Source organism: Syngnathus leptorhynchus, chromosome 3 (assembly GCF_054491065.1).
Source record: "Syngnathus leptorhynchus isolate UIUO chromosome 3, UIUO_Slep, whole genome shotgun sequence".
NCBI lineage: Eukaryota > Metazoa > Chordata > Actinopteri > Syngnathiformes > Syngnathidae > Syngnathus > Syngnathus leptorhynchus.
This window is the reverse complement of record NC_141197.1, coordinates 15,217,256-15,244,071: the sequence shown is the minus strand read 5'-3', so window position 1 is coordinate 15,244,071 and position 26,816 is coordinate 15,217,256. Positions and strand designations below refer to the sequence as shown.

The 26,816-nt window shown below is 41.8% G+C and overlaps 3 protein-coding genes across 4 annotated transcripts; 2 read left to right on the top strand and 1 right to left on the bottom strand.

Moving 5' to 3' along the window:
• The first annotated feature begins 3,187 nt into the window (after positions 1 to 3,187).
• znf710b (zinc finger protein 710b) lies at positions 3,188 to 13,608 on the top strand. Of its 2 annotated transcripts, none has more exons than XR_015065595.1 (5): positions 3,188 to 3,299; positions 9,450 to 11,039; positions 11,392 to 11,578; positions 11,676 to 11,847; positions 11,969 to 12,116. XR_015065595.1 is itself a non-coding variant. In XM_085906848.1 (5 exons), the coding sequence occupies exons 2-5, from the start codon at positions 9,492 to 9,494 to the stop codon at positions 12,148 to 12,150; spliced, it is 2,094 nt and encodes a 697-aa protein (XP_085762974.1). In that variant the 5' UTR covers positions 3,188 to 3,299; positions 9,450 to 9,491; the 3' UTR covers positions 12,151 to 13,608. The 2 variants fall into 2 exon arrangements, 1 of the variants encoding a protein (XP_085762974.1); XM_085906848.1 differs by having other exon boundaries at positions 11,392 to 11,583; positions 11,969 to 13,608.
• Positions 13,609 to 13,998: 390 nt separating this feature from the next.
• Positions 13,999 to 16,674, bottom strand: tmed3 (transmembrane p24 trafficking protein 3). Its single transcript, XM_085906851.1, has 3 exons — positions 16,309 to 16,674; positions 15,213 to 15,458; positions 13,999 to 15,085 (listed from the first exon to the last, which is right to left on the bottom strand). Exons 1-3 carry the CDS (start codon positions 16,453 to 16,455, stop codon positions 14,852 to 14,854), a joined length of 627 nt encoding a protein of 208 aa, XP_085762977.1. The 5' UTR covers positions 16,456 to 16,674; the 3' UTR covers positions 13,999 to 14,851.
• A 206-nt stretch (positions 16,675 to 16,880) lies between these two features.
• Positions 16,881 to 19,720, top strand: LOC147059470 (retinol dehydrogenase 13). Its single transcript, XM_085906849.1, has 7 exons — positions 16,881 to 17,122; positions 17,605 to 17,745; positions 17,820 to 18,011; positions 18,104 to 18,265; positions 18,325 to 18,441; positions 18,515 to 18,716; positions 18,839 to 19,720. Exons 1-7 carry the CDS (start codon positions 17,047 to 17,049, stop codon positions 18,933 to 18,935), a joined length of 987 nt encoding a protein of 328 aa, XP_085762975.1. The 5' UTR covers positions 16,881 to 17,046; the 3' UTR covers positions 18,936 to 19,720.
• Positions 19,721 to 26,816: the final 7,096 nt, after the last annotated feature.

The window sequence follows — 26,816 nt, the reverse complement described above, 5'->3', positions numbered from 1 at the left end:
AAACATGCCGCTCTGATGAATGTTATGTTATGTCAACAGCTAGGCTAATTTCCTTTGGGACAATTGCCATTGTTTACAAGTGTCCACTTTCATAATATTGCAACCTCTATATATTAAAAGATCGGAACATACAATTTTGGTCACGTGTTTCGTGAACTCAAATGTATGAGGTGTTGCCACCAGTTCTACGAATCATGTTTTCCTCACCATCACACCATATTAACTATGATCTGAGCAGACTGAACCAATTTTAACATATGGAATTGAATTTCCGCAACAGCTGCAAAGGAACGTGCGCGCTTCAAGAAAAAAAAAAATGTTTTTTTTTACTTTTTCTTGGAAAGAGAGTTTTATGCAATCTCGAGCTACATTCTCTAGGGATGTGTTTTGAATTTGAACATGAAATTGAGCTGCCCAGACACGCCCTGTATGTCCATTTCAGCAAAGCACTGCGAGTTGTCAAAAGCGCCATGAGCTCATTCTGTTACGCCCAACCAAAACATACCGTGGATCCAACAGGAACGAACAGATGCTCAGTTGCGTGTTCCTCCCTCTATTATGCGGTTACTAATTGATGTGGGTAATTAATTAAAGAAAACCACGTTTGCTAAACAATTTAAAGGGAGCGTTCAATGTAAGATGAATTATGACAGTATTTGTGAGTTCACAAAAATACGAGAATGGAGAATACAGCTTGTCCCGAGAGACGCAAATTTCCTCGGAGCCGGTCACTGGATGACCGGACCAATCACAAAGCAAGAATGTAATTGGGGGGGGGCGGGATATGTAGCTGCCGCCAAAACACGAAAGCCGGGAAAATACAAAATGTAACATGGCGACACCAGTAGCAAATAATTCTCGCAGATTTAATCACATTTTTCTTTTGGAAGCGCAGCGAGAGGCATTTGTAGACTTTGACCTGGAAAAGAGGTTTCTGTTTTTTTTAAACTTCCTGATTAGGATTTCCGTTGCCGTGATTGGTCAGTTTGGTAGCCTGCACAAATTGACGCGTCACCCAATCAACTTGAAGAATACTTAATTGTCCCGCTTTTTGCGAACAGATCGCAGTGCAGATTGATAAATATATCGATCTGGCTCTTTCCGTGTTGTTGACAGATGAGGAAAAATAGCTTATAAAGACAACAACCATTTTAGAAATAAAAAGTATAAATCATATATGGTTTTGATTTACCTCCTGAATTAACATCTCCATAATTGTTCACTATATTTGCCATTTAGAACGAGTCAAACATGATAGAGACATGAGTCAAACTGAGTCAAACATGAGTCAAATTTTAGCAAATAAGTCATTTTGCAAGTGTTCTATATTCACGCACATGCTCATATGTATGCCTATGATTTTTTTTTTTTTTTTTTAAATCGACTTGATGACACAACGGGTTGATATGCAGGCCGAGGGGCCCGCTGCTAATTCTTCCTTCTTCCTCCTCTCGCACAATGTCTGTTTCTCATTGACTGTTATGCAACATGCTTCACATCCTCGCAACCAGATGTCAGCTGCAAGTGGCTCGCTTGGATGGACAACCCAATATTTACTGGTAGATTGTCTTATTCAGATTTTCAACATTCTTACCTATTTATGAAATGCGCGAGACCCCATGGTGCGAGGAAAAAAATTGGCATGCATGTACTGCGCTCCATCTCGTGGAGACCAACAACACACCGAAAATTACAAGTTTTGATCAGAAGAAGAGGTTAATGCTCACTCGTTATTACCTGGATGAACTTTGCTCTACCTGAAGGAAATGAAGAAAAGTGGAACAGTTGCCATATGAGACAAACAAAAATCAATTTGCCTACTTGTGGTTATTTGTGCATGAAAGACATGAGGAGGTGGGCAGGCAATTGCTGCGCCTTGGCGCCCACAAGTAATACTTATTCACAATCACAAATGCATTCAGCTCATTGCCATGCAGGTCCAGATTAGAATGCATCGTCGAAAATCGTAATTTCAAGCTTGGGCGGCACAGCGACCTAATGGTTAGCACATCGACCTCACAGTTCTAAGGTTCAGGGTTCGAATTGGAATGTTTGTCCGCTACTGTGCTTGCAACAATTTGTATGGGCTATCTGGGGTTGCATGTTTTTTTCTGGGTCCCTCCCACGTTCCAGAAACATGCATGATAGGTTCATTGAATTGTACTCCACCCGACTGAGGGCTATCTAATATTTCCTCATGTTGTGCACATTTTTCTTGTTCATTCTGTGATTTAACAATCCAAAATAAATATGGCGGCCATCTTTCCTGAACTTGAACCCAGTAACCACAGATATGATTGATTTACTGCTGAGATTCTGAACAACGGTTCTCTCCTAAACTCTCAGAATATAATGGGAAGACTATGCTCCCTCATGATCAAGAGAAAACTAATGAAGGGATGTGTGAATCACAAGGAGGCCTCACAGAGACGTAATACTACTTGAGGCAGCTTTGGTTAGGATTAAACATGGGTTGTTAACGCCCCCTAGTGTCAAGTTGTCAATTTCAGATACTCACTTTAAAGTCAGAATTCTGAGAAAAAAAATATTTTATTTATTTTTCCTTCACTGGCCCGAATCCTCTTCCATACAATGAAAGACTCCGGAGTCAGACTGTCATTATTATTATTATTATTATTATTATTATTATTATTATTATAAGCCAAAAAAATAAATTAAGTGATTCTATGTTCACTGCCTTAATTGTGCTTGTTAATTCGTCAAAATGACACTTTACACTCGTGCACCTATAAAATCACGAGAGAATAGACCAGAAGAGACGATGTGACATTTTATGTCAATCTAAAAGGCATGACGCCATCTTGTGGAACACTCCGAAGTGACACAAGTGACGTCAAAATCGTAAACATTATAAACGTGAAATTGGCTTCCATATTTTACTTTTAATATTAAATAGCATATTATGATTGCATTTCTCGAATCTAAAACTACATTTACGTCAATTTGAGTATTACACTAGTGCAAATACCGCAAGAGACGATTGGGGGGGGAAAAAACAACAAACGTGAGATCTCCTATTTATATGGACTGCTCCAAACGCAAAATAAAAAATAAAAAACACATTTAGTGGCCAGAATATTGTTTTAGATGCGAGAAAGGAAGAAAGGAAACGCTCTTGTTTATTCATAACGTCAGCTCCTCTCCCCTCCTCTTCCTCCCTCCCTCCCTCCCTCCTGCTTCACACAACGGCCGCTGTCCGTCGTTCCAACCGCTTTGCTTCGTTCCGTTCAAAAACCACCACCAGTCTCGTCGCCACCATAAACCCGTTTTGGAACCAGGTAAGCTACCATGTTCGCTAGTTTCCTTCCGCCCGGACATAGGAGCGAGGTTGATCGCTTATTAAAGTGTTTGATCGGACTGCTTTCAACGGTAACTTGGTTCGAATCCCCCCTGACCAGCACATCTCTTCCGCGGTCGCTTGTTTTTTTTTTTTTTTTTGTGCTGTGCCACAAACAAGCGGCGTAGCTGAGCTACAGACCATCAAATGCCTCCTCGATTGCATTTTTCGGGTATTTCTGCATGTCGGGCCGTGCCAAAAACAGTCGGCACCGAGTGAGGGTGGTGGACGAGCCGCATGCTGGAGCAGGAGCCGGGGCTACCAGGCCACATTAGCTCCACTCTGCCCATCCCTGCCCCGCAACACGGGGATGTCTCACACACAGGCCTGATCTTGTACTTCATGTTTTGTTGTTGATGTTTGTTTTGTTCTAGAATATTAATCGGTTATTTTCATTTCAAAGTATACGATCGTGCTCTCAGGGTCATTGGGGCTTTTCAATGGTACCAGTCACTTTTGTGCACTTGACATTGCACTTTCATGCAAGGAGCCTAAAAACGGGATAAACGTTTTTAATATAGTTCTAGATTTAACGTGAAAGGGTACAGAAAGTGCTTGGGTAACATTTTTTCCTGATATTTTGTGGTCTCAAGGTTCCAACCTAGTTTGTGCAAAAGTTCGATCCTCATCTCCCAACACAAGAAGGCATGCTCCGTTACCACAGCATCTTTTCCCATTTCATTTGTTTATCTAGGTGGCCTGGAATTGTAACACCACGTCCGACTGTAATAACGACATTGCCGTAGGTTAGTCGTAAATTACAGGCCGTTCCGACTCGTTGCAATTTTTGGTCGCGCTTTTGTTAACCAGGAGCCACGGAACCTGCCTTCAAACTAGTTTTGCTGGGTAACTAACTGCACAAATGACTCATTGAGTGCATCTTTCTGAACGAGCGACAACAACTGTGAGTCTGGTAATTCTGTTTTGGGTTGGTAATTTTATCCAACAGGAGATTTCGGGCAGCAAGGAAACAAACCACTGTCTCTTTAGTTTTGATGGATTTGGGGGAATTTACTTACCAACCAACCTATTATGTAGAAGTTGCCAAAAGGGGTATTGTGGTTGTGCCCTAGCATGTTTTCCAGTTCAGCTTTTGTTCCTTGTGATAAAGACTCCTTAATTGATTGATTGGAAGTGTGTCTTAATACATCACCGTATTGGTACGAGAGTCGATGTGGTATGTAACGATTTTTAATTGATCAAACTGTGTGAGAGCATTAGAGACCTTTGACAATCTGGCCTTTGCTGACTTTTAACCGAAAAGAAGGAAAATGCTGAAATGAGTCGTGACTATCAGTATTTGTACACCCGCCTTCAGCTGTCCAGTGCTGTGCTTCGTAACAAAGTGGCTGTCGCTAAACAGAACTACACGGTTTCTTTTTCTTCCTGTCGGTCTTTGAGTCATGGATGGTGATAGGAGAATGTCACTCTGGTATCAGCACGATGCAGATGTTCCTTCATGCTGCACATTTTCTACTGGTTGCCAAAGTGACCCATTTTGGTGCCACTTTGACTTTCATCCTCTCAGTGCCCGGTGGGGGCCGGGGGGGGTCGGGCTGATGTATTTGTCTGTGTAGAGTTCACCTAGAAACTCATTTAAGCTACTCAGGTTTTGAGTGTCCACAATTCTGCAATACTGTCAAGCTGTTTAATGGCCGCTGGCTAAATATTAATTAACTGGCTGCTATATTAAAATTGATGCACAGCTTTGTCATGGTGGCAGTTAAGCAGTTTGACTAAATGTCCTTTCACCAATTATATATATATATTTTTTTTAAAAAGATTTACATTTTAAAAAGGATATTTTTACATGAAATTGGAAGATGTCTATAAATATTCCTCAAGTCCAGCAGTGGTAAATAGTAAACCCAACCCGTTCATTATCATTTTGAAATAATGCAGCCATGCTAAGAGATTTAGAATAGTTGATGATGGTGTGAGCATATTGCGGTGCTCAGGCAGGGTTTTTGTTTTTAGAAGGGAAAAAAAAAAAAAGAGGCTGATGAATCTGGAATCAGAGAAGCCAAATGTGTCGAGTATGTATGTTCCAACCATACTGAGCGTACTCTGCTTTTAATGAGTGCCAGGAAAGCCCTTCAAGAAAAATAAAGGCTACATGAAAGTAATTGCCTCATTATTGAAAGGAAACAAAACATGTTGGTAAATCAGTTTATAATGGACTTTCAGCGTAGGAGCCTACTCAATTTTTAGGGGTTTGGGTTAGGGGTCACACACACTAAGTCAGTCAGTGTCACACTGCCACCGATATAACTTAACTCTCTTATAAGATGGACAACTAACCATTAAAGCCTAATAGGAAAACTGACACTTTAAAAGCTAAACAATGGGAAAAAAAAGCTGCTGATGGGTTAACCAAGACTCTTACCATCAGCAAAACAGTCTGACAAACAAAGATTGAGGTGTTGTGTGCTAGTTAGCAGGCGGTTTTCCGTGGTCTCGAGATTGATCTAAGATTAAATGGATTAGACTCTTCCATGTGCATTCTGGGGGGGGTAAAATATTAAATTGAAAGCTGTCCTTGTGTTTGCTCTGGTTGTTATGTACCATTGGTGCTCGATTAGACCGCTAAACTGCAAAACCAGTGTTCTTAGATTCTGTTTGCCTGACTGACTTGGCCCACTTTGTGACCGCTTCAATGTAATTTTAACTTTGGTGTGTCTGTGCATGCGTGCGTGTGTGTGTGTCCTATACACACACGGCTTCCTCCATTCCTCTTCTGTAACAATGTCTCTTTTTTTTTTTTGTCCATCAATGCACCAGTGGTAAGACTGACTTTGATGACTGACAAATGCTCAGCCATTAATGTTGTTTCAAATTGGGTTTACAACTTGATGTTGTTGGATAGAAAGATGAGGGTTTCTTTTTTGTTTTTTTAATGCAAAAGAGATACACTTACCTTTTAGTAGGAATCTATTTAGTTGTGTGTGTGACAGTACTTTTTTAGTTTTTGCTTTATTTGCTTGGCAGTTGGCCACTTCATAACGACCACTACCGCCATCATCAGGACCGGAGTGGAACAGCACGATAGCAATTCACGCAAGCAGTTTGAAAGTCTGTGTTTGCAGCCTCTGCTTTCCATTCTGTAACGCAGCAAGTTATCTTGCCGTGGGCCGCGGTAATGATATTGAATGTTATTCTAGACGAGAGCGATGGAAGCACGGAAATGAAACATTGCAGCAAAAGGGGAAGTGCAATACTGCTGTATGCAGAGAAACGGGCTATACTCATCTGATGACTTCTGATGATTAAAAATATTACCTGTTATTTCCAAGTTAGTACTGCCCAGTATAAAAATGGACCCTAAAATGGTCAAGTTTGTGTCTTAAAGTTTATTATATTCATTTTATTCTTCAAGTAAGCTGTAACCTCTTTGAGTGTACCTAATGATGTGTCCATTGAAGATCTTTTGAGCACATGGCACTGGATGGGACTCGAGCCTGGTGGTGACAGTGACACATGCTTAATTGTCACGCGTGTTGAAGAGAAAAAAAAAAAAACCCAGAGCAGCACCCAAACCAACAATGCCCAAGTCCCATTTTTCTCTCTTCACTGCAGCCATGTTTTTGTGAGGGTTTGCTTTGTGCACTCTCTCTCTTTCTCGCTCTTTCTCTCATTTCCCCTTTCCCCCCTCCCCTCTTTTTCACTCCCTCTCTCGCTCCATTGCTACCATGTCACCCTTCTCTCTTTCACTTTCTCCAATCATCCTCCCTCTCTTCCTTTTTGATTTTTTTCTCCTTTTTTTCTCCTCTCCTTCTTCCTCTCCATCCTCCCTTCCCCCACTGCCACCTCTCTCTCTCTCTCTCCCTCCTCCCAGCCTGTTTCTCTTTATCTCCTCCCCCTTCAATCTCTCTTTCATTCCATGCAGTCATCTGTTCTCTTCCCCTGCTTCCGCTATTGTGCCCCCATTTTGTCCTCTGCTGCCTTCCTCCTTTCTCTCTCCATGTTCTCTCTATCCTGCTGTTTGTCCCCCCCCCCTTCCGGCCACCCTAATGAGTGAGATTGAAAATACAAACTTTGACGAATGCAAAAATTTCGACACAATGTCGATCTCAGTCAGTCTCGTTATTTAACCCGCCAGTCATCTGCCCTTTGGTAAAAAACCTGCCTGGTGTTTTGCATATGCACGCAACAAGTGGCTAGAGCACAACCCGATGGAAACATTATGAGAGATCAGACTTTATCCTGTGTGTGAAAAGCGCTTTGAATGCATAAATAAATACATTTGCTTCCCTCCAAAATGACGTCATATGAACAAAGCGAAAACAAATCAAGACCTGAGCACAGTGTGAGTGATTCAACCAATAATTAAAGTATTAGCTTTCATTTTTACATATTGTCATACTTTTTTGTGTTTTCATATTGTTATATTAAATGCACTTGATTTATTTTATGGAATTCTCTTAATAATTTAATTTAAAAAAAAATCACAGACAAACATAAGCAAAATATTATTGTTCCCCTCTTCACTATTTTAAATCCACATCACTTCATAAGCGTTACTTCACAGGCTGCACGGAACACACTCCAACAAAAGACAATTACTGCCACATCACACTCAATCTTGATTTTCCTCGTAAAATGCCAGTCATAATTTTTATTTCGTAGGACTTTAAATAAGCGCCACTCCTCTAATTTACACTGTACTGAATTTATTTGCTAGGTGCCTCATCTAATTCCAGAGTCACTAATGAGGTTCCCATAGCCCCCAAAGACCAAATGAGTAGCCTGTGGCTTTGTTCTAAAAATAGTTCACCAGTGCTGGGACACTGTGATTTGGCATTCAAAAATTGAAAGGGGAAAAAAAAAAAAGTATTGGATATTGATTTAGATTATTTAGAACCTTGTTAAAGGTCATTTGAATAGATTATTTTATTTGAGGAATGTGTATGAATTTGGGAGCTTTTCAGTACCCCAAAAAAAGCTCTCCGCTTCAAAAAGCCTGGTGTCGCACAAATTTCTTGACCTGCAGTCGGCGCTATTGAGCAGTTTTAACACCTTTTTCTTCCCTCTGTCTCTGTTTTATTTGGAAAACAAATGTGAAGGAGGTGCGATGGCAGGAGTCTTCCCTTGTTTTTTTTCTTCATTTTCTTCTACCACATCCTGTACTCCCCTCTTCCCATCCTCCGGTTTCTTCCTCTCCCCTCCCTCTTTTTCTTCTCTCCTTCATTCTTCATTCGCTCTTCCACACGTCAGTCACCTGACAGCATCTTCCGCTCTCCCATTTGTCTGCGCCTTTCCACACTGATGCATGATGGATATAGGCAATACAGATGATGCTCGTCGGCGAGCATTCGTGAGGCTTCAGTTTTATTTTATTTTTTTATAAAAAAAAAAAAAAAGGCCGGCTTGTTTGTTTGGGCGAGATGAAGGGAGGTAGGCCGAAACAGGTACCGCCTTCCGTTTTCCTCGGCGTATAAGTAGCGAGAGAGCCTCATCTCGCTCGGCACTGTCGCTCTCAGGGATGAGATCCTTAAAGCACCTGAAGCTTCACAGCAGAAGAAATGTGGTGAGTTCACGGTGGCTTCATTAGTGGTTGTTTTTTGTTTTTGTTTTTTTTAACTGAGGGGCTTTTAAACTTTGTTCCAATTGGTCCTTAAGCAGGGCTTTTTTTTTTTTCCAGTCTGCTTGTCGTTTTTTGTCTTGATCATCTTCCCTCCTGTCTCCCTCCATTTATTTCTTCTGTGGCATGGCTCTCATCCTCTTCTCCTCTGTCACTCTCTCTGCCCTTCCCCCCTCTCCTCTTCCTCTCTACCTCTTTCCCCCTGTCTGCTTCCATCTTTCCTCTCCATCTATTTTGTTGTCATCTTTTTGTTCCATTTTCTTCCCCTCATTGTTTTTCATCTCCCTTCCTTCCCTCGTAGGCCGTTTGTTGATTAGTGTAGTGGGTCATCTAATCCCCCTCAACGCGGGAAAAAACATAAAACACATAGCAAGCTTGTCGGATCAGGGATGGTGTCTCAGCTGGAAGATTGGCTGGATTTAGCAGTGGTGTCTATATGTCATGTATCGGTGCTACACCAAATATTTCTTCATCGCTGTCATGACTAAGCATCTGTGTCTATGATTCCAGGAGGAGGCGAGCCGGCGCCTGGGTAGATGTGAGCCCAAGGTAATGGCCAGGTTGGTGGACACAGGCACGCAAACAGATCCAGTGGTTGTGCTGTCCTTGGCCCAGGCTGCCGTGCTAGGTCTCATCTCCCAGAATGAAGTCTTCGGCGCAACCATCGCACCCAACGGCTTCTACACCGGCGAGCCCAAAGAGTCGCCGGCGCCACCGGTAGACGGCGTGGACTACGAGTACGCGGACCAGCTCATCGGCGCCAACGGAGATTACCTCGGGGACAACTTGGCCGAGGACGGACAGATGCAACCTAGCTGCAGTCAGAGACGGTGGCAGCAGGGGCCACCTCAGCACCCTGACGTGAAAATGGTGCTCCCCGATCGCCACGCCCTCCAAGGTGCCGACGGGACGGTTCCTCACATCAAAGGAGAAGTGGTGAACTCTGTCATGACCTCATGCGTCCACATGCTTAACAATATGGCTCCCAGGGGGGGGTTGGTTCAAGTGGACCCGGCCACCCTGAGAGGAACCAACAAGAACTGTTCCGAGTGCGAGCGGGAGGCGTCCAACCAGCAGCAAGCGGGCACCCACGTGCACCCTCCTCCTCCTCCTCCTCCTCCTCCCGCCCAAGTGGCCCACCGAGGAGCGGAGCACAGAGGACTGCAGGTCCAGCGCCCCCTGGGGGGCCACGCTGGAGGCGTCCGTGAGGGTGAGGCGGAGGTAGATCATCAGGGCAACAACATAATGAAGCCTAACCAACAAGATGAAGCCATCAGCAGCTACTTCCAGACAAGCGAAGTGGGCAGCTACAACTCGGGGGAAATGTCCATGGCGACCGAATACGAAGACGGCGGCCAAAATATGATGTGGACGGACGGGGGCGGCGGCGGAGGGGGGCAGCACCAGCAACCCCAGCCACCTCAGCCCCCCCGGCGACACGGCGGCCGCAGAGTGGACCGCCTGGACATCAACATCCAGATCGACGAGTCGTACTGCGTGGATGTGGGCGACGGCCTGAAGCGCTGGAAGTGCCGCATGTGCGACAAGTCGTACACGTCCAAATACAATCTGGTCACGCACATCTTGGGCCACAACGGCATCAAGCCTCACGCGTGCCCCCACTGCGGCAAGCTCTTCAAGCAGCCCAGCCACCTCCAGACTCACCTGCTGACCCACCAGGGCACACGTCCTCACAAGTGCACCGTGTGCAAAAAGGGCTTCACGCAGACCAGCCACCTGAAGCGCCACATGCTGCAGCACACCGACGTCAAGCCGTACAGCTGCCGCTTCTGCCGCCGCGGCTTCGCCTACCCCAGCGAGCTACGGGCGCACGAGGTCAAGCACGAGCGGGGCCGTTGCCACGTGTGCTCGCAGTGCGGCCTGGAGTTCCCCACCTATGCCCACCTCAAGCGCCACCAGACCAGCCACCAAGGACCCCACACCTTCCAGTGCACGGAGTGCAACAAGTCCTTTGCTTACCGCAGTCAACTCCAGAACCACTTGTTGAAGCACCAGAGCCCCAGACCCTATACGTGCTCCCAATGTGGCTTGGAGTTTATGCAGCTGCACCACCTCCGCCAGCACTCGCTCACACATAAGGTAAGCTCGTCTTCACTATTTGCGGGTCACCCGTGGGATTGATAGCTCGTGTCTAACCTCAAAAGATTCATAATTGCCTCTTCACACCACTGTTGAAATGCTTGGTGAAAAAAAAGTTAACCTGGTTGCAGGAAAAAAAAAAAAAAAAAACACCAGCTTTTTTTTTTTTGTTAGATGATTATAAAGCCACAAGATAGCGCCAAGACAAAATGTTCAAATTGAAAACCTGCACTCCAAAACTGTGTTTAGGGAAATCACAAATGATAGGGGAATAAATTTGAATCAAGCAGCTCATTATTTTAACTCGACATGTCACATGTTCATAAGCTAAATTTCTCTGGGACCTTTGCAGGGCATGAAAGGGCACAAGTGTGAAGTGTGCTCACGAGAGTTCACACTGTCAGCCAACCTGAAGAGACACATGCTGATCCACAACAGCGTGAGACCCTTCCAGTGTCACGTGTGCTTCAAGAGCTTCATCCAGAAGCAAACGCTCAAGACCCACATGATCGTCCACCTGCCCGTCAAACCCTTTAAATGCAAGGCCGGTATTTGCCCAGCAGGGTAGCACTTCACTAACATCGTAGCATTTAAAAAAAATAATAATAATAATATATTGTTGTGTATCGTTTGTAGGTGTGTGGCAAGTCTTTCAACAGAATGTACAACCTGCTGGGCCACATGCATCTGCACGCTGGCAGTAAACCCTTCAAGTGTCCCTACTGCACTAGCAAGTTCAATCTGAAGGGCAATTTAAGCAGGCACATGAAAGTCAAGCACGGCATGGATGTGTCACCCGAAGGACAAGGTGAGCAAGTACGGAGCGATGACACCACAGAAAACCGCCATTTATCAATAATGACAGGAAACAGCCTTCTTTGTTTTTGACTGATAAGCTAAACAAATTATTTGTTTTTTCTATTACGCAGAAGTACTTCCGGAAATGGAGAGCCAGGCGGAGTACGAAGGCCAAAACTTCAACTTCCCGTCCGGCGACAACATGGAAAATAACGGCTCGCAAAACCTCACCAAGCTGACTACAGCCAACATGGACGACATGGAGGAGTATTACAACTTCGGCAAGGACACCAGCACCTACACCACACCCTGAGTGGACAAACGGGGGATGTGTGTGTGTGTGTGTGTGTGTGTATTTAATAACAACTGACGTTGAGCTGCTCATTTTTGGGACACCATTGACTCCAACCTTAAATGTTGTGTGTGGATTTGTTACAAAAATGAAAAAATGAAAAAAAAAAAAAGTTCCATATTCATCAATACAATTTGATGTGATACATGTCATGCACAAGCAACCCTTATTGTCTGAACTGAATCGACAATGTATTCGCGCTATATAGTCCATTTAAAGACCATCTTTAATACAGCCTCACCTCGTATTCTTTGGTTTGAACGCACTTACTCAACATGACAGTTCTAGATCGTTTCAGATATAGTCACAAAGGTTACCTGGACTTCTCGAAAATACGAGTCATTGTAGTTGCTAGTCAACCCCTTCGCTATTAAAAAATATATATATTTCTTGTGCTCCATCTTCTGTTTAAATTCCTGCTGTCTAAATCTTTTATTTTAGTATATTTCTTTCCCTTTTTTTTTTGTCCACCCTTCATATTTTTGAGAGCTCCAGGAATCTTTGTGGTGAAAGGACTGAAGTAGTATCAGCACCTTGTTTCCCTCTTATCTACACCAATCAGCAGATTTTCACCCCAATAAGTTAATATGCAGTTTAGATTTACTTGAATGATCTAACCTTTTGTTTTATCTTAACCTTTTGAATAATTGAGCAAATGTCACATGAAGATTTTGTTAAGGAAGATTTTTTTTTTGTCTGTTTTAAAAAAGGTGGTATTCATTGGGCTGAAGTAAACAAGGTTGTAAAAAGCTCTGTCAATATGATTTCCGTTTACTGTAAACTTAAGACAAACTGTGTTTCAAAGCCATTCCGGGAGGCTTGTTTTCTGAAGATTTTTTTTTTTCCACTTTATTTTTTATTCAGTTTAGTCAAAAACATTTGATTGAAAAGCTCCCGAAGTGTGGCTTGTGTACAATGTGGGTTAAAAGTGGACTGAGACTAGTCCTGCTTCTATTGACAATTTTGTTGCTTCCCCTGTCCTGCCATGCAGGTCAGTCAACTTCGATATGCACACAAAACCATCGCAACAGTCGACCAAGTCAGTCTTTCCCAACCCCTGTTGAGCCAAGGCACCCGTTTCACATTCAAAAAAAATAAATATTGTTTTTTTGTTTTTTTTTTACGAATGGGAGCTGGTAAATGAACAATTTATTGTACCTTAGGCTATTAAATAGAAGAGCGAGTCATTGTTCTTCCTGTCACTTTATGTAACTGGCCTGATTGATATATTTGTAATTAATACATCATTTCCTGACAAATTAATTGGAATTTAATAATTTACGGCAGCTCCCGTGAACAGTTAAGGCACAATAGCGTGCCACGGCACCCCGGTTGGGAATCACTGGACTAGTTGATGAGGACTTCAAATGTCATGGGAACTGACTATGAATTATTTAATTAAAAAATCTCTAGTTTAAATGACTTGCCTGCATGTCATCATTGAGTCTTTAAATTCTAGAAGTCATCTGAATTCCACTGTTAAGACTTTTTAATAAAATCCGACTGATGCTCCTTTATGCATATGCCGATATAAATCTAGTTAATCTAAGAAGACATTTAAGAACAAGTGCAAATTAGTTGATTTTATAGCTGCGTTCTCACAACACATTTAGGTCATACTGAAAATAAGCAATATGTTGAATACGACGTACTTAGCAATTCAGGATTTAGTTACTGGATAAAAGTTTTGTCGTGTTACCAGCTAGAGTATAAGAGGGAGACTTTAAGCCCTTACCTCATGGCTTATGGTGATGGCCATCATCTTTTGTCCATTAGCTTCACGTGATGCAGAATGACAACAAAGCAGCCTTTCTATGTTGAACATGTATTTGATTTTTCATTCAACATTGACATTCCTTTGTTACATTATCCTTCATGTGTGGAATTGGCAGGTTTTCCGCCCTGCCCGGGTGGGTTTCCTACCACATTCCAAAAAAAACATGCTATTAAAGGCCGATTGACCACACCAGATTCCCCGAAGGTGTGATTGTGAGGGCAAATGGTTATTTGTCTGTGTGCCCTACGATTGGCTGGCAACCAGTTCAGGGTTCCCCGCCTATCAAAAGTAAGTTGGGATAAAATGGATGATATATATATATATTTTACAAGTCACCAACATTCAGTATAAAATAAGTCACATTGATAGCAAATGGGAAAAGTAGAAAATCTCTCTTAACATCTTTTTTCCCCACATAATCTAGGACTAAGAACACAAATTGCATTTCAAATGGCAATCTTCAGGCTTTATGAAACACAAAAAAAAATAATGTTGCAGTCCATGAGTTACATTTTAGCATAGGGGTAAAAATGGAATCATGAAAAAATGCCAAAGTACTTCAAATCCACCATTAAAACCAACTCTGAAAACAATACTCATCAATCTGGCTCCAACATTCTGATTGCTTTTGCCGGTTTAAATGTTTTTTACACACAACTTTAAACACAACTGAAAGATACTGGTGATTCCATTATTTTTGCCAGGGGTAGTTACAAAGGCAACCTGGTTCCTCAGCATTGTACTATGACTAAGTAACATAAAATAAATGATCTCTTTACGAATCGAATTTCCAACAAGCCTGAGTGGTATCGCTTTCCAACACAATTTATAAGACAGAGAAAAAAAAAAAACAGTGCACTACTGGTGTGCTGGAATAAGACGCGTCTAAGTCGGGGCGGCCACTGGGCCTTTCTTGTCAGTAAAAAAGCTCTTAAGTAACACGACTTGTCCCACGCTGATGACAAGCAGAAGAACCGTTTCGCCGATGGACCACTGAGTGACACGGCTGTTGATGTGGTCTGCTCTGATGCGGTCCTGCGCTTCCCTGCGCCGGTACCAGCTCTGCGACGTCAAAGCCACCTTCAGAACCTCGTGGATGAACACGCACATAGATTCCAACTGTGAGGAAAAAGACCAGAAACTCAAGTGTCTGTGTTTTTTTTTTTTTTTATGCAGCATCTCTGTATTAAAAACGGTTTATAGACACATCAAGCCATTCAGCAAAAAAAAAAAGAAACCGTTTTACCTGAGTCAGCGCTGTGGTTCTGGCCATTTCGGGTAGGAGAGGTTTCTCGCCACCGTGTCGGAAATCCAGAAAGACGTATTTGTGTGAAAAGGTGGAGAATTTGTTGCTGAAACAGGTCATGTAGACACCCTTCATGGCGGAGGTGTGGGAGAAGCTGCCATATTGTTTATTCTTCTGCTCGTACAAGATTTCATCGTGAGGGTCCGCCACAAAACAGTTCACGTCATGGCTTCCTCCAGATGTCACCTTTGAAGGCATTTTAAGAGATCACTGCATGATAAGATAGTATACAAGGGTCTACGTTGTCTCTCACATACAAAGTTTGGATGTTAATGCACATTTGACTAGTTACATACTAACCAGTTTTCGTTTGTTTGGAATTCATGGTCTTACAGAGTAACCAGTTTTCATTTGTTTGTTTTAAATTCACAGTCTTACAGAGTTTTGCATTTAGATATTCACTGTAATTGTGTCTTTACTACTGGTTAGGTTAAGTTAATTACCTGCCTTAGGCACTACCTGTGTTAGATTACATAGACAAATTTTGTTACTACCTACTGATTATACTTCTGGCCAACAAGTATTTTGCATACAAATTTAATGGACTCTAGTTGTGACTTCACTGTTTTGACTTTGTCATATTTTTTTCTTCACTTTTGTGCTCCAAATAAAATATTCTATTTAAAAAAAATAAAACATGGCATGGTGTAAACCCAGCACAAGAATGCACGCTCAGTTACCGCCCATTATTTATTTGATTTTTTTATTTTATGGACTATAATTTCTTTTCCATACAATTATTGAATAATGTCACTTGATTTGTTCCGACTTACATACACATTCGTTACGACCAATGCTCTGTCGTAAACCGAGGACCCTGTATTGATTCGATCAGGTTAGGCTATATTGACAGCTGTTAACATAATCCCACAAAAATCTGTAAAGTTTGCTCAAGATTTTCTATTAAGCTCTGACCTAAATGCACGTACATGCATGGATGAATACACATAAACTATCACAAAAAAAGCTGACTTGACTAAAGTCAAGCATCTTTATTGCAGGAAGCAGATCGTTACATGCAGCTTTGAAGACTTACTTGGAAATCAAAGTTAAAGTCGTCACCATGCTCCATCTCCTCGTAGAAACATATTTCTTCATTATCGGGGAGCTCAAACGTGAACTCAGTGGCGAACACCACAAAAATGTGGAAAAGCAGACAGGCCAGCGATACCAGCTGTTGCATTGTTACAGTAGCGCCGCCGCATGAAGTTACCGATGAAACACTACTGCTTACTTGATGGTTACCTGTGACGTGGCAACGGCGGCTCGACTCTTCCGGGTTACGATATATGATGTTTTAATAGCTTTTGAATATTTTCCTCTGCCAAAATATTGTGTCTAAATAACATTTCATATATATTTTTTCGATTGAATAAATTACAATTCTGAATAGTGAACCAGAAAAACGAAACTAAGAAAAGAAAAAGAAAAGATTTTTTCCATCGTATTTCAACTTCACCAGATCGTTCTTAAATTGAAAAAATGAAAATATAAAGACCGGGTTTCTAAAAATAAAATTGTTAAATTATACTATTAAGTTAAGATTCCGGAGACAACTCCAAAACGTCATTTCCGCTTCGTGCCAATGTTGATTAAAGTGTCACGTCAGATTACATCTCATACAGTTTGATATCACGTTTGTTGCTCCAGGTAGTGATTGTGATGAGTGTGAGACAGGGAGTGTTTGCCAAGGAGCGTCAAACGTAAATGAGTTACAACACTCCTTCAATTGTTTAATAGACTATTCTTTTAGAAATAAAAACAAAAAAACAAAATGCTACTCTATTTTGAGACAGCGAAAGCGTTTGTTAAAACGCACGCCATCGGTATCACCGTCGCAGTTGTTACAGGTAAAACACATTTATATTTCTTGATCGTGTTTTTTGATGCGTTTCCATGGTGACCGACGACGCGAGTGAGTACAATAGATTACTTTTGACACTTTTTTAAAAATGCAATGCCTTTCCTTAAGTAATCTTGCCAAGAGCAAACTGTTGGGTCATACATCACAGCACATCATAGAAACAAGCCATCACAATGTCTTCATTTTAATTTGTGATCGTATGGGGGGGGGGGGGGGGGGATTTTTTTTTTTATTATAAGTGACACACAATACTGCTTCGACCATTTCTGTCAATGTAGAAGCAGGCAAGTGGACAGCATTTTTTTTTTTTAAGGAGTGACATCAGAACAGTATCTTCCATATATGTCATGACATCATTGGCACATCATTGCTTTATATTCCTTTAACCCGAATCACCTTTGATTGCACATTTTGGAATAAAAAGATTGAAAAACACAACCATTTCACAGCATGTTTCCACTGTTTCAGGGGCGAGCCTGCTGGCCTTGCGCAGGTGGATGGCGGGGGGAGTGTGTCGGAGCAAGGCCAGGCTGGATGGGAAAACAGTCCTTATCACGGGCGCCAACACCGGCATTGGCAAGGAGACAGCCCTGGATCTGGCACGACGAGGTGACTGCTCACCATCCTTTGATTCTTAGCTAGAATTGTTTTGATAGCACCTCTCTTTTTTTTTTTCTTCTCAGGGGCCAGAGTGATCCTGGCCTGCAGGGACTTGACCAAAGCCCACATGGCGGCCGACGACATCCGCCAGCAGAGTGGCAACGACAACGTGGTGGTGAAGAAGCTGGATCTGGCTTCCTTGCAGTCAGTCCGAGACTTGGCAAGGGAGGTTATGTTGACAGAGAATCGCTTGGACATTCTCATAAACAATGCAGGTTTGTCTTTTCTACTAAGATATTCAAATTAAGGCTCCAACAATTAAATAACTCAAATAATGGACACTGTCGATGTCTTGTTTATTTCCCAGGTGTCATGATGTGCCCAAAATGGAAGACGGACGACGGCTTTGAAATGCAATTTGGCGTCAACCACTTGGGACATTTCCTGCTCACCAACATTCTCATCGATATGCTGAAGAAGTCTGCGCCGAGTCGAATCGTCATCGTCTCCAGCTTGGAGCATGAGAAGGGTAAGGTTTGTTTGTGGTCCTTTCTTAATGTACTTAATGGTAAAAGTGGATTCTTCCAGGTCGCATCCACTTTGAGGACATCAACTTGGATCTAGACTACCAACCGAATGTAAGCTACCGCCAAAGCAAGCTGGCCAATGTGCTCTTCAGCAGAGAACTAGCCAACAGGATGAAAGGTGCATTGAAATAAACATCCATTTTCTGTCATGTTTTATTTTGCTCTAATATCAAATGCATTCCCATCGTCAGGCACCGGCGTGAACACGTACTGCCTCAATCCCGGCGTCGTCCGGACCGAGCTGGGACGCCACTTGACTCCTACATCCATGTGGAAGAACCTGCTCTTGCTGCCTTACCTGATGACCATCAAAACTCCCCAGGAAGGAGCTCAGACCTCCATTTTTTGTGCCGTGGACGAGACCTTGGCTAACGATAGTGGCCTCTACTATAGGCAAGGATCACTCAAGATAAAAATAGGAGCAAATGAAACATTTGAATCAAATTCTAGCTTTATGATATTTTTGATATCCAAGTCCATGTTCATAAGGCGTCCTCTCCTTGTATTTGCAACAGTGACTGCGCCCCCAAGACTCCTGCACCAGCAGCCTTGGATGATAGCGTGGCTAAGCAACTGTGGACCCTCAGCTCTTCCATGGTCGGCTTGATGTGAAGTCAGCATCCCGCTATTCCTCCATTCATGACGCACAGGCCAAAAAACTCGATAGAGTTAATTCCATGTACTGCATTTTTTTTTTCTTTTTTCCCGGATTGGTTTTAATGAGACCCATAAACTTTGCACTATAAACATTCTGTGATCTGTGAAATTATTAGGGCCACAAGAGTTACAATAAAGTTGTACTATAAAAAAAGATCAATTTGTTATGAGAAAAATGCAGAAAAGACTGTTGCTCATACATTTTCAATGTCATAAAACTTGATTTTTTTCAATTTAAGTTTCTTTTCAGTATGTCCTCTGGCGCAAATGTCCTTTTTGTACCATGGATAGAGAAAGTCTACACACCCCTGTTCAAATCTTACATTTTTTGCCATGATAAATTATTCCAAAACTTGAATTCTAAAATGTGACCTACACCCGTAAACTGAAATAATGTGGTTGCACAAGTGTGCGCACCCTCTTGTGACAGGTGGTGTCCATGTTTGGTAAATTAACAGAAAACCTTCAGAAAAAACAAAAGGTTCAAAATGATTGTTCTTGTTCTCATTTTTTATATCACAAAACCCAACAACAGTGGCCTGTAGACTTTTGAATCCTCTATATCTTTTTTTTTTTTTATTATGTAACTTAACTATTGAGTTTGCTAAAATTCCAGTTCATTATATTGCATGTATTTGCATACCTGCAGTTCCAGTTTAAAGTGCAGTTTCAACATGAATCATGACGTACCTACCAACCTAGGCACGCAAACATGCAGAGAATAAAATATGTTCAAACATTTTTTTCTAATATTATGTTTGACTGAACATAAATAAAAGTAATATATGAAACAACTCCCATCTGTCATGGCCCCGTGGTATGACAATTTATGTGCACCAAATTAAAAAATATTAAGTCAACAAAAAATATTATGGCATTGTGACTTTGGGTGTGTAAAGTTATCAAACATTACGAGAATCCCCATTCATTCATTTTCTATAGCAGACTATTCTAGAATCCTCATTAGCTTAAACCACTATTATTGGAGGTTTAAATCTCTGCTTGGGTTTTTCTGTATTGAGTCGGCATGCTCGCCACATCCTTGTGTGGCTTATTTCCAGCTTCCTCTCAGTGTCACATTCCAAAAACATGCATGGCTCATTAAAGACTCTAAATGGACCAGAGTTGTTAATGTGGGTGTGAATGATGGCTGTTGATCAGTCCAGGGGTGTAACCTACCTTACCCAGTCCAAAGTCAGCTGGAATGGACTCCAGTTCACATTTGAGCCTATTTGGGATCATCGCTACGGAAAATGGATGAATGGTATAACAGTGATATGCAAAATTCATAATAAAAAAACAAGACATTCAATGAATCCAACAAATAATAATCAGAATTTAGAAAAATGCAGCACCAAGATTTCTGGTGTAAGACGAATAGGATTTTTTTTTTTTAACTTCAAACTCTGGGATATCATTCAACATTTGAATCTTTTTTTTCTAACCTGATGTGTGCCTGTAACAATCATTTGGTGGTACGCCAATAGCCCTCAGACCACACTTTTGACAACACTAATTACAAACTAGGTTTATTGGGGGATTTACGTCTTACATGACGATTGCTAAAAGAGCTCATTAAATATGAGTTGAGTCTCATGTCAGTTAACTCGCCCAGTGTCAATTTGCACCTATTTAACAAGCTCGCTCTTGCACGTTGAGCAAAGTATGAGATGCACGCTCGTTAAAAAAGCACAAATATGCAAAGACTGCCCTTTTGGCTGCTCAGAAGAAAAGAAAAAAAAAAACTCAACACGCAAGCCGGCGTTTTGCAGCACACGTTAACATGACTCATCTAATTCCTGCACTCCACTTTACTCCCCCAATTAAAGTTGCATTGGAGGTGCCAATGAGTCTAAAGCACATTTGTAAAAATATTTGAATCACCGCTGCAAACATTGTCTGCGCCGGGAATAGTTTGACTCTCGCTTGCATTTTTTGGGACAAATATGAGCAAAGCACCAGGTGTGCCCTGAGCTGCCTGAAGGGAATTGTTTCGCTTCCGTTCATATTCCCCCTGCAACTGATTTCACAGAAGAAATTGCAATGAAAGAATCAAGTTAGTCTAAACCAAATTATTAACAACACAACAGACATGAATCGCAATACCCTTTGCAAATAAAAAAACTTGTTTTTAAATTATTATTTTTTTACAGCATTCAACACCAACAACAAATCAGTATATGTGGGACTTGATTCAGTTTTCAGTTACCCACCCAAACAATTTTGTACTTAAGCAACAAATGATTCTGGTCACCATTTAGAACCTGATGTCGCCTCTCTGGTGGTAATGTCATGCACATGCCCTTATCAGTTCTCCGTCCAACGGATACAGAATCAATAGCTGGGCTGGAAAAGTGATAAGGAGATGTGAGCGACTATGAAAAAAAGTTGTCACACGCGTGATGGGAAAGTGACAAGTAAGGTCCTCTCAAGCAAGGGAACCGCCATCCCTGCTCACAGTGGTCCGTCCGAGCTCAGATTCTGGAGTCCCGACGAGAAGTTCCTCGGGGTTGGAAAGGTTTTCCCCTTTTTTTCTAAAAAAAAAAAAAAAAAAAAAAGCCTGCTGCTCTTCCCAGTTTGACTTCTGACAAACTTTTTGGAGACACACCCCACTCAGGAGTTTTATTTCAGTGTGGCCCCGCCTGGCTGCTATGTGAGGACGTCTTCTCCACGCCATTGGTCCAGAAGGTCACCCAACCTGCCCCCATGCTGTGCAAAAAAAAAAAAAAAAGTTCCTCAGTCCTTGTCAGTCTGACGCATGTGAGCCAGCAGGATGAGAGAGGACAGGCTCAGTGTGTTTTCCTCACAGGTGTGCGTAGTGACGTGCAAATTCCAATATTCGCATACCTGTCAGCTCCGACAGAGTGAGACCTCTTCCGTCCTGTTCTACTCTTTGCTTTCCTGCTTTGCTAGGCCCACGCATAGGGACAGGCTGAGGCCCCGTGGCACGCATATGCAAGATTAGAGCCACATTATTTCTCTCAATCCTGGCAGCTTAAGAAAAGGTGGAGCTCGGCGTGACAGGAAAAGATGTCACGGGAAATGCTTGCTTTGTGCCTTCGAGGCACAAAGCAAGTGTAAACACATTTTCCCAAAACTTTTGTCATGATCTACACCAGCCACACTGGACTGGACGCATACTTCTAGTCCTTCCTGACATTCTACCATGTGTACCTTTGCATAAAATCTTTATGGTAGCGGTTCAGCCGTAACTTGACAGTCCACAAAAAAAAAAAGGAAAGAATGAATCAGGTAAGTTGTATTTAACCTTTATTGTCACCATAATGTGAAACGAAATGTCTGTTTTCTCTCTCTCTCTCTCTCTCTCTCTCTCTCTCTCTCTCTCTCTCTCTTTCTCTCTCTTTCTCTCTCTCTCTTTCTCTCTCTTTCTCTCTCTTTCTTTCTCTCTCTCTCTCTTTAGTGAATACGTATTCAACCCAATGACCCACACATACATATACACTCACACGTGTGTATTTTTTTTTTTTTTTTTTTTTTTTTTACATAGTATACAGGTGCAGGCAATGGCATGCAGTTTCCCCCCCCCCCTCTTCCCCAACAAGAACTCTGGAAAGATCACAACGTTTAGAGGAGAATATGCGTGAAGGCAGGGATTGTGCTGTCTGCCCTTTTGGTATGCACTCCTTCCTCGCTATGACCATTTTTTTTTTTTTTGGAGTTGAAGTTCCTGTCTCAATAGTGACCTCCATGAGCTCTTTCCTTCTTGAGCGTAGCAATGAGCGAGCGCCTGAGGCAAGTGCGGGAATGCAGGTTTACCACATTCACGGGCTGATCACGGAGAAGGCTGATGTGGTTGTCTTTGACTGTGGGACTAGCCTGTGCATGCGTGGAGCTCTATCAGAACAACTCCAATGACTAAGCCCAAATAGGCGAGTTGGGTGACAGAACATGTTGCTCTCAAGAACCTGTTTGTGTTTCTTATAATGACACGGGCTCAAAAACACACCCTCAAAGCACATTACGCTTGCTGCTTTATTGTATTTCTTTCAAATTGGGCACAATGAACCTTTCCAGAAGCAGTGGCGGAGCTAGGATTTTTTTTCACGGGGGGGGGGGGGGGGCATGGGGGCTGCAATGTGTTCCCTATGAAGGAAGGGTGGAAATGTTAACTAACTTTTTCATCCACAAATATCCAACTTAACCAGGATCCTAATCTCAGAACTTCTTCCAGTCCGCCGACACACATCACTGACTTTTTTTGGTATGATTGGAAATGAAAGGTGGTGCGATCATCTGGATCAATGAGACAAATCCAGATCTCAGTGGAGACTGACTGCTAGGTGAGTTGGCAGGCCCGAGGCAGTGTCCCGTCATTGGGGATAAAGGCACTGTGGAGCGAGCACGCAGACAGAAGAGAAGTTGCTGAGTCAGACGGCCTTCGCATCCACTCAGCGCACGCTACGTTGAGCCTCCCCACCCGCTGCAAAATGTGCCGCATGCTTCTTAAAAGCTGCTGCATTTCTCAAAGCCATATTGATTGACACATTTACATTTATTGCCGTCATAAAATCAATTTCATAAAAGAGCAGGCAGCATTGGTGTTTGACATTATGCGGTTCTTGTTATTATTTTTTGATTGTGTATGGAATGGAATATTAAATATGCCCTTGACTTTACACATTGGGAATATGAAGTTGAGTGTAAGTTGTAATTAACTCTTTGCTTGATGGAAATTGTTTGAGTCATTGAATTATGAATTGAGATAAAAGTTGAAGTCATTCCGTGATCATGCTATCAACTCAAAATAATTCAAATAATTGCATAATGTATTGTAAAACAGCCCAGAAAATATTTGTTGGTCCTTTATTTGTGCACACTTTCAGGCAAAGTTTTCTTTGATGGGTAATTTTGACAGTTCAACTTTTCAAAGATTCTTTTGGTTTTCACTTTCAATAACTTTTCACTGTTCCCCGTTCTGAAATGAGTCCGCTGCCACCACATCTCAAATTTTTGCTTGAGATACAAAAAACAAAACCAACAAAAAAAAAAAAAAAGCAGTCAAACAACAAAGCTTTGAGAATTTTATCCTAGGCTTCATTTGTTGTACTTAATGTTCTAAACCAGTAGAAAATAAAGTTCCCAATACCCAGTAAAGGGTTAAACACATCCCTCTTTCCACATGGCCTGACAGTGTGCACTTAACATCTAGTGATGTCTTAGCATTCCGTCAGGACAGGAAGGGCTGTAAGCGCCTCTGTTGGCATTGTTGCCGATTATTTAGTTGACTTGTTCTCGTCAGTGTGAAAGTCTGCTGCTATGCAAACACGCTTCGGCCTCACTTTATCCAGTTCCGGAGTTTGCGGGAGCGTCGGATGCCGGGACCACTCATGTGGACCAGAGGAGCTCTGCTAAAACATCTTGTGTCCCTTTCTGGGATTAGAGTGTGCACATTCCTCCGACCCTTCTGGCTCCCACCGATCGATGCGCTTGATGTGTATTATGTGGATATTTATGCAGTGAGTTCACATAGAACTGAAATAAATTAAAAAAATTCCATCACTTTTTATTATTCTTATCTTGTTAGGGTTTTCTGATGTTGCAAAAGGTGGAGGACCCAAGGAGGCAAAGCAAGGTGAGGCTGAAAAAAAGTTGTTTTTTTGCCCAAAACATAAAGCCAAACAAAAGAAAATGACAAATTCAAACAAAGCAAAATTCAAAGTATCATTTCAACAAAAACAGACAAATTGCAAATTGACGAGTCAGCAAATTATACCTGGAGTGGCCGGCCGAGCCTGCTGATTGGTTGACACAAATGACTGGGCTCACGAGAAAAAGTTGAAAGGTAATCGGTGAGACAGAACATAAACATGCAAAACTGACAACATGATACACAATGAAATATCATATAAATAAAAACATAGATGACAGTAGTAAATTATTTGTTTTTCCATCCACTCCCTTTGAACATGTAAAGAATTTGACATATATAATAGATGATCAATTCAAACATTTTGTGTTATGTTTGTATGTTCAATAAACCAAACCAAACATAATATCTTGGGTCATGGCAAGTTGGGGCCTATTCTAGGTGAAAAGCAGAATCAACACACACTATTAACAGAATCTGTTCAACAGTCAAACTGTTGCCATCATAAAATCGAATTTAGCAGTACATTGTAACACCCTAAAATGAACTTAATTACTAAATCATAAAAAATTAAAACCAATACTGTCGCCAGCCAGTGAAAAAAACCACTGATGGAGGAAATTAGATTATTTTTTGTATTATATGTGTCCTATGATTGGCTGCTCACCAATGTAAACCAGCTCTCAAAAGAGAACAAAAAAATTGCAAACACAGCAAACTTCAAAACTGTCACTAACGCGTTCAAGCACAAGAGGGCGCTATTGTGCTACTTGGTGTCAGAGAGGGTGCTGTGAGAATGAAATATTTGACTTATTTTTTCCTCAAAGTTCGAGGTTTGCAAGGTGGATGTGTAGTGTCCAAGTTAAAGGAAGCAAGAAGTCAAGAGAAATAAGCAGGTATCATTTTAAAAACATATTTTCAGAAGAAAAAGGTGAAAGAAAAAAAAGGACACATGTAACAACTCAAAAACAGTCGCTGATGGTATTCCCAACTTTCTTGTCACAACTAAGTCGTGATTTTTACTTCCAAAACTAAAAACTCTTTTTTTTTTCTTTCATGCTGGAATCTGCTATGCCGCCTGCCTCTAATAATTTGACCTGATTTATTTTTTTTCCTTGGCCAGCACAGTCTGTGTTGTAATTCTAACACATGTTGACCTAAAAACATAAAATATGATCTGTTAAAGATGCATTCACACTGACTTTATTATCATAATGAGCACATGTCTTTCAGCACACCGTATCTATCCTGAAACCATAGCGAGCGAGAGATGTTGTCTGCAAACCACCGAAAAAAAAAAATCAAAAATCAAAATGTGTGTCAAGGACAACCCTTTATCAATATATGGCATTTGCAAACCATTAGCATACATCATATAAACAGCAAGCTGCAAAGCTTGTGGGAATCGTTCATTTGAATGAAATCGTACTAAAATCACTGTTAATAAATTGTGTTGATTACATATTTATCCATTTTTCTATAGTGCTTGTCCTCATTAATGTTACGGGTTGGATGGAATCCATGCTAGCTACTTTTGAGCCAAAAATATCCACTGATCTTAATTATCAAGCATATATTCTTTACCCGTAGGGAGGGAAAATTTGTCAAATATGTATGAAATGTCAGTGTGTATCGAGATGGCCGGGTTTTGGTGGAGCTCAGCTCGTGGATGTTTCATCCAGGTGGTGACCCGGCATGCGGTAGCAGCATCTCTGCAGAGAACTTGGCTGCCCACTCTGAACAATCTTAACCGAATAAAAGCACTTTATAAAGTAGGCTAGCATCATTTGTGTGCTGAATCGGTGTCGCTAATTATGAATCCACTCGTAGCGGCTTTTGAGGTTAAATCTGTCAGGTAAAATCTGGACATGGAGTCATGGTGATATTAGAAGTCAAAAATGAATTCAGCTTCCTTTTCATCCACTTGAACAATGATTACAGGATGCTTGATAAAAGCCGTCACATAATATGACTGAAATCATCTTCACCTTTGCGGGGGGGGGGGCGACGTTCATTCTGCACGTTTGAATCTCATCCGTGACCTTTGTCAAATGTCACCCGTAGAATGCCTCACCAATCTTCTGCCTTGCTCTCATATTACGCCGTCTATAATAAGAGGTCATAAAAAAAAAAACATCTTTACTGTCAGTGCCAGTCATGGAGGAGAATCACCACCTCATTACCGTCGCTGTTTGAGGGCATGGGATGGAAGAAGCTCATAGCTGGAG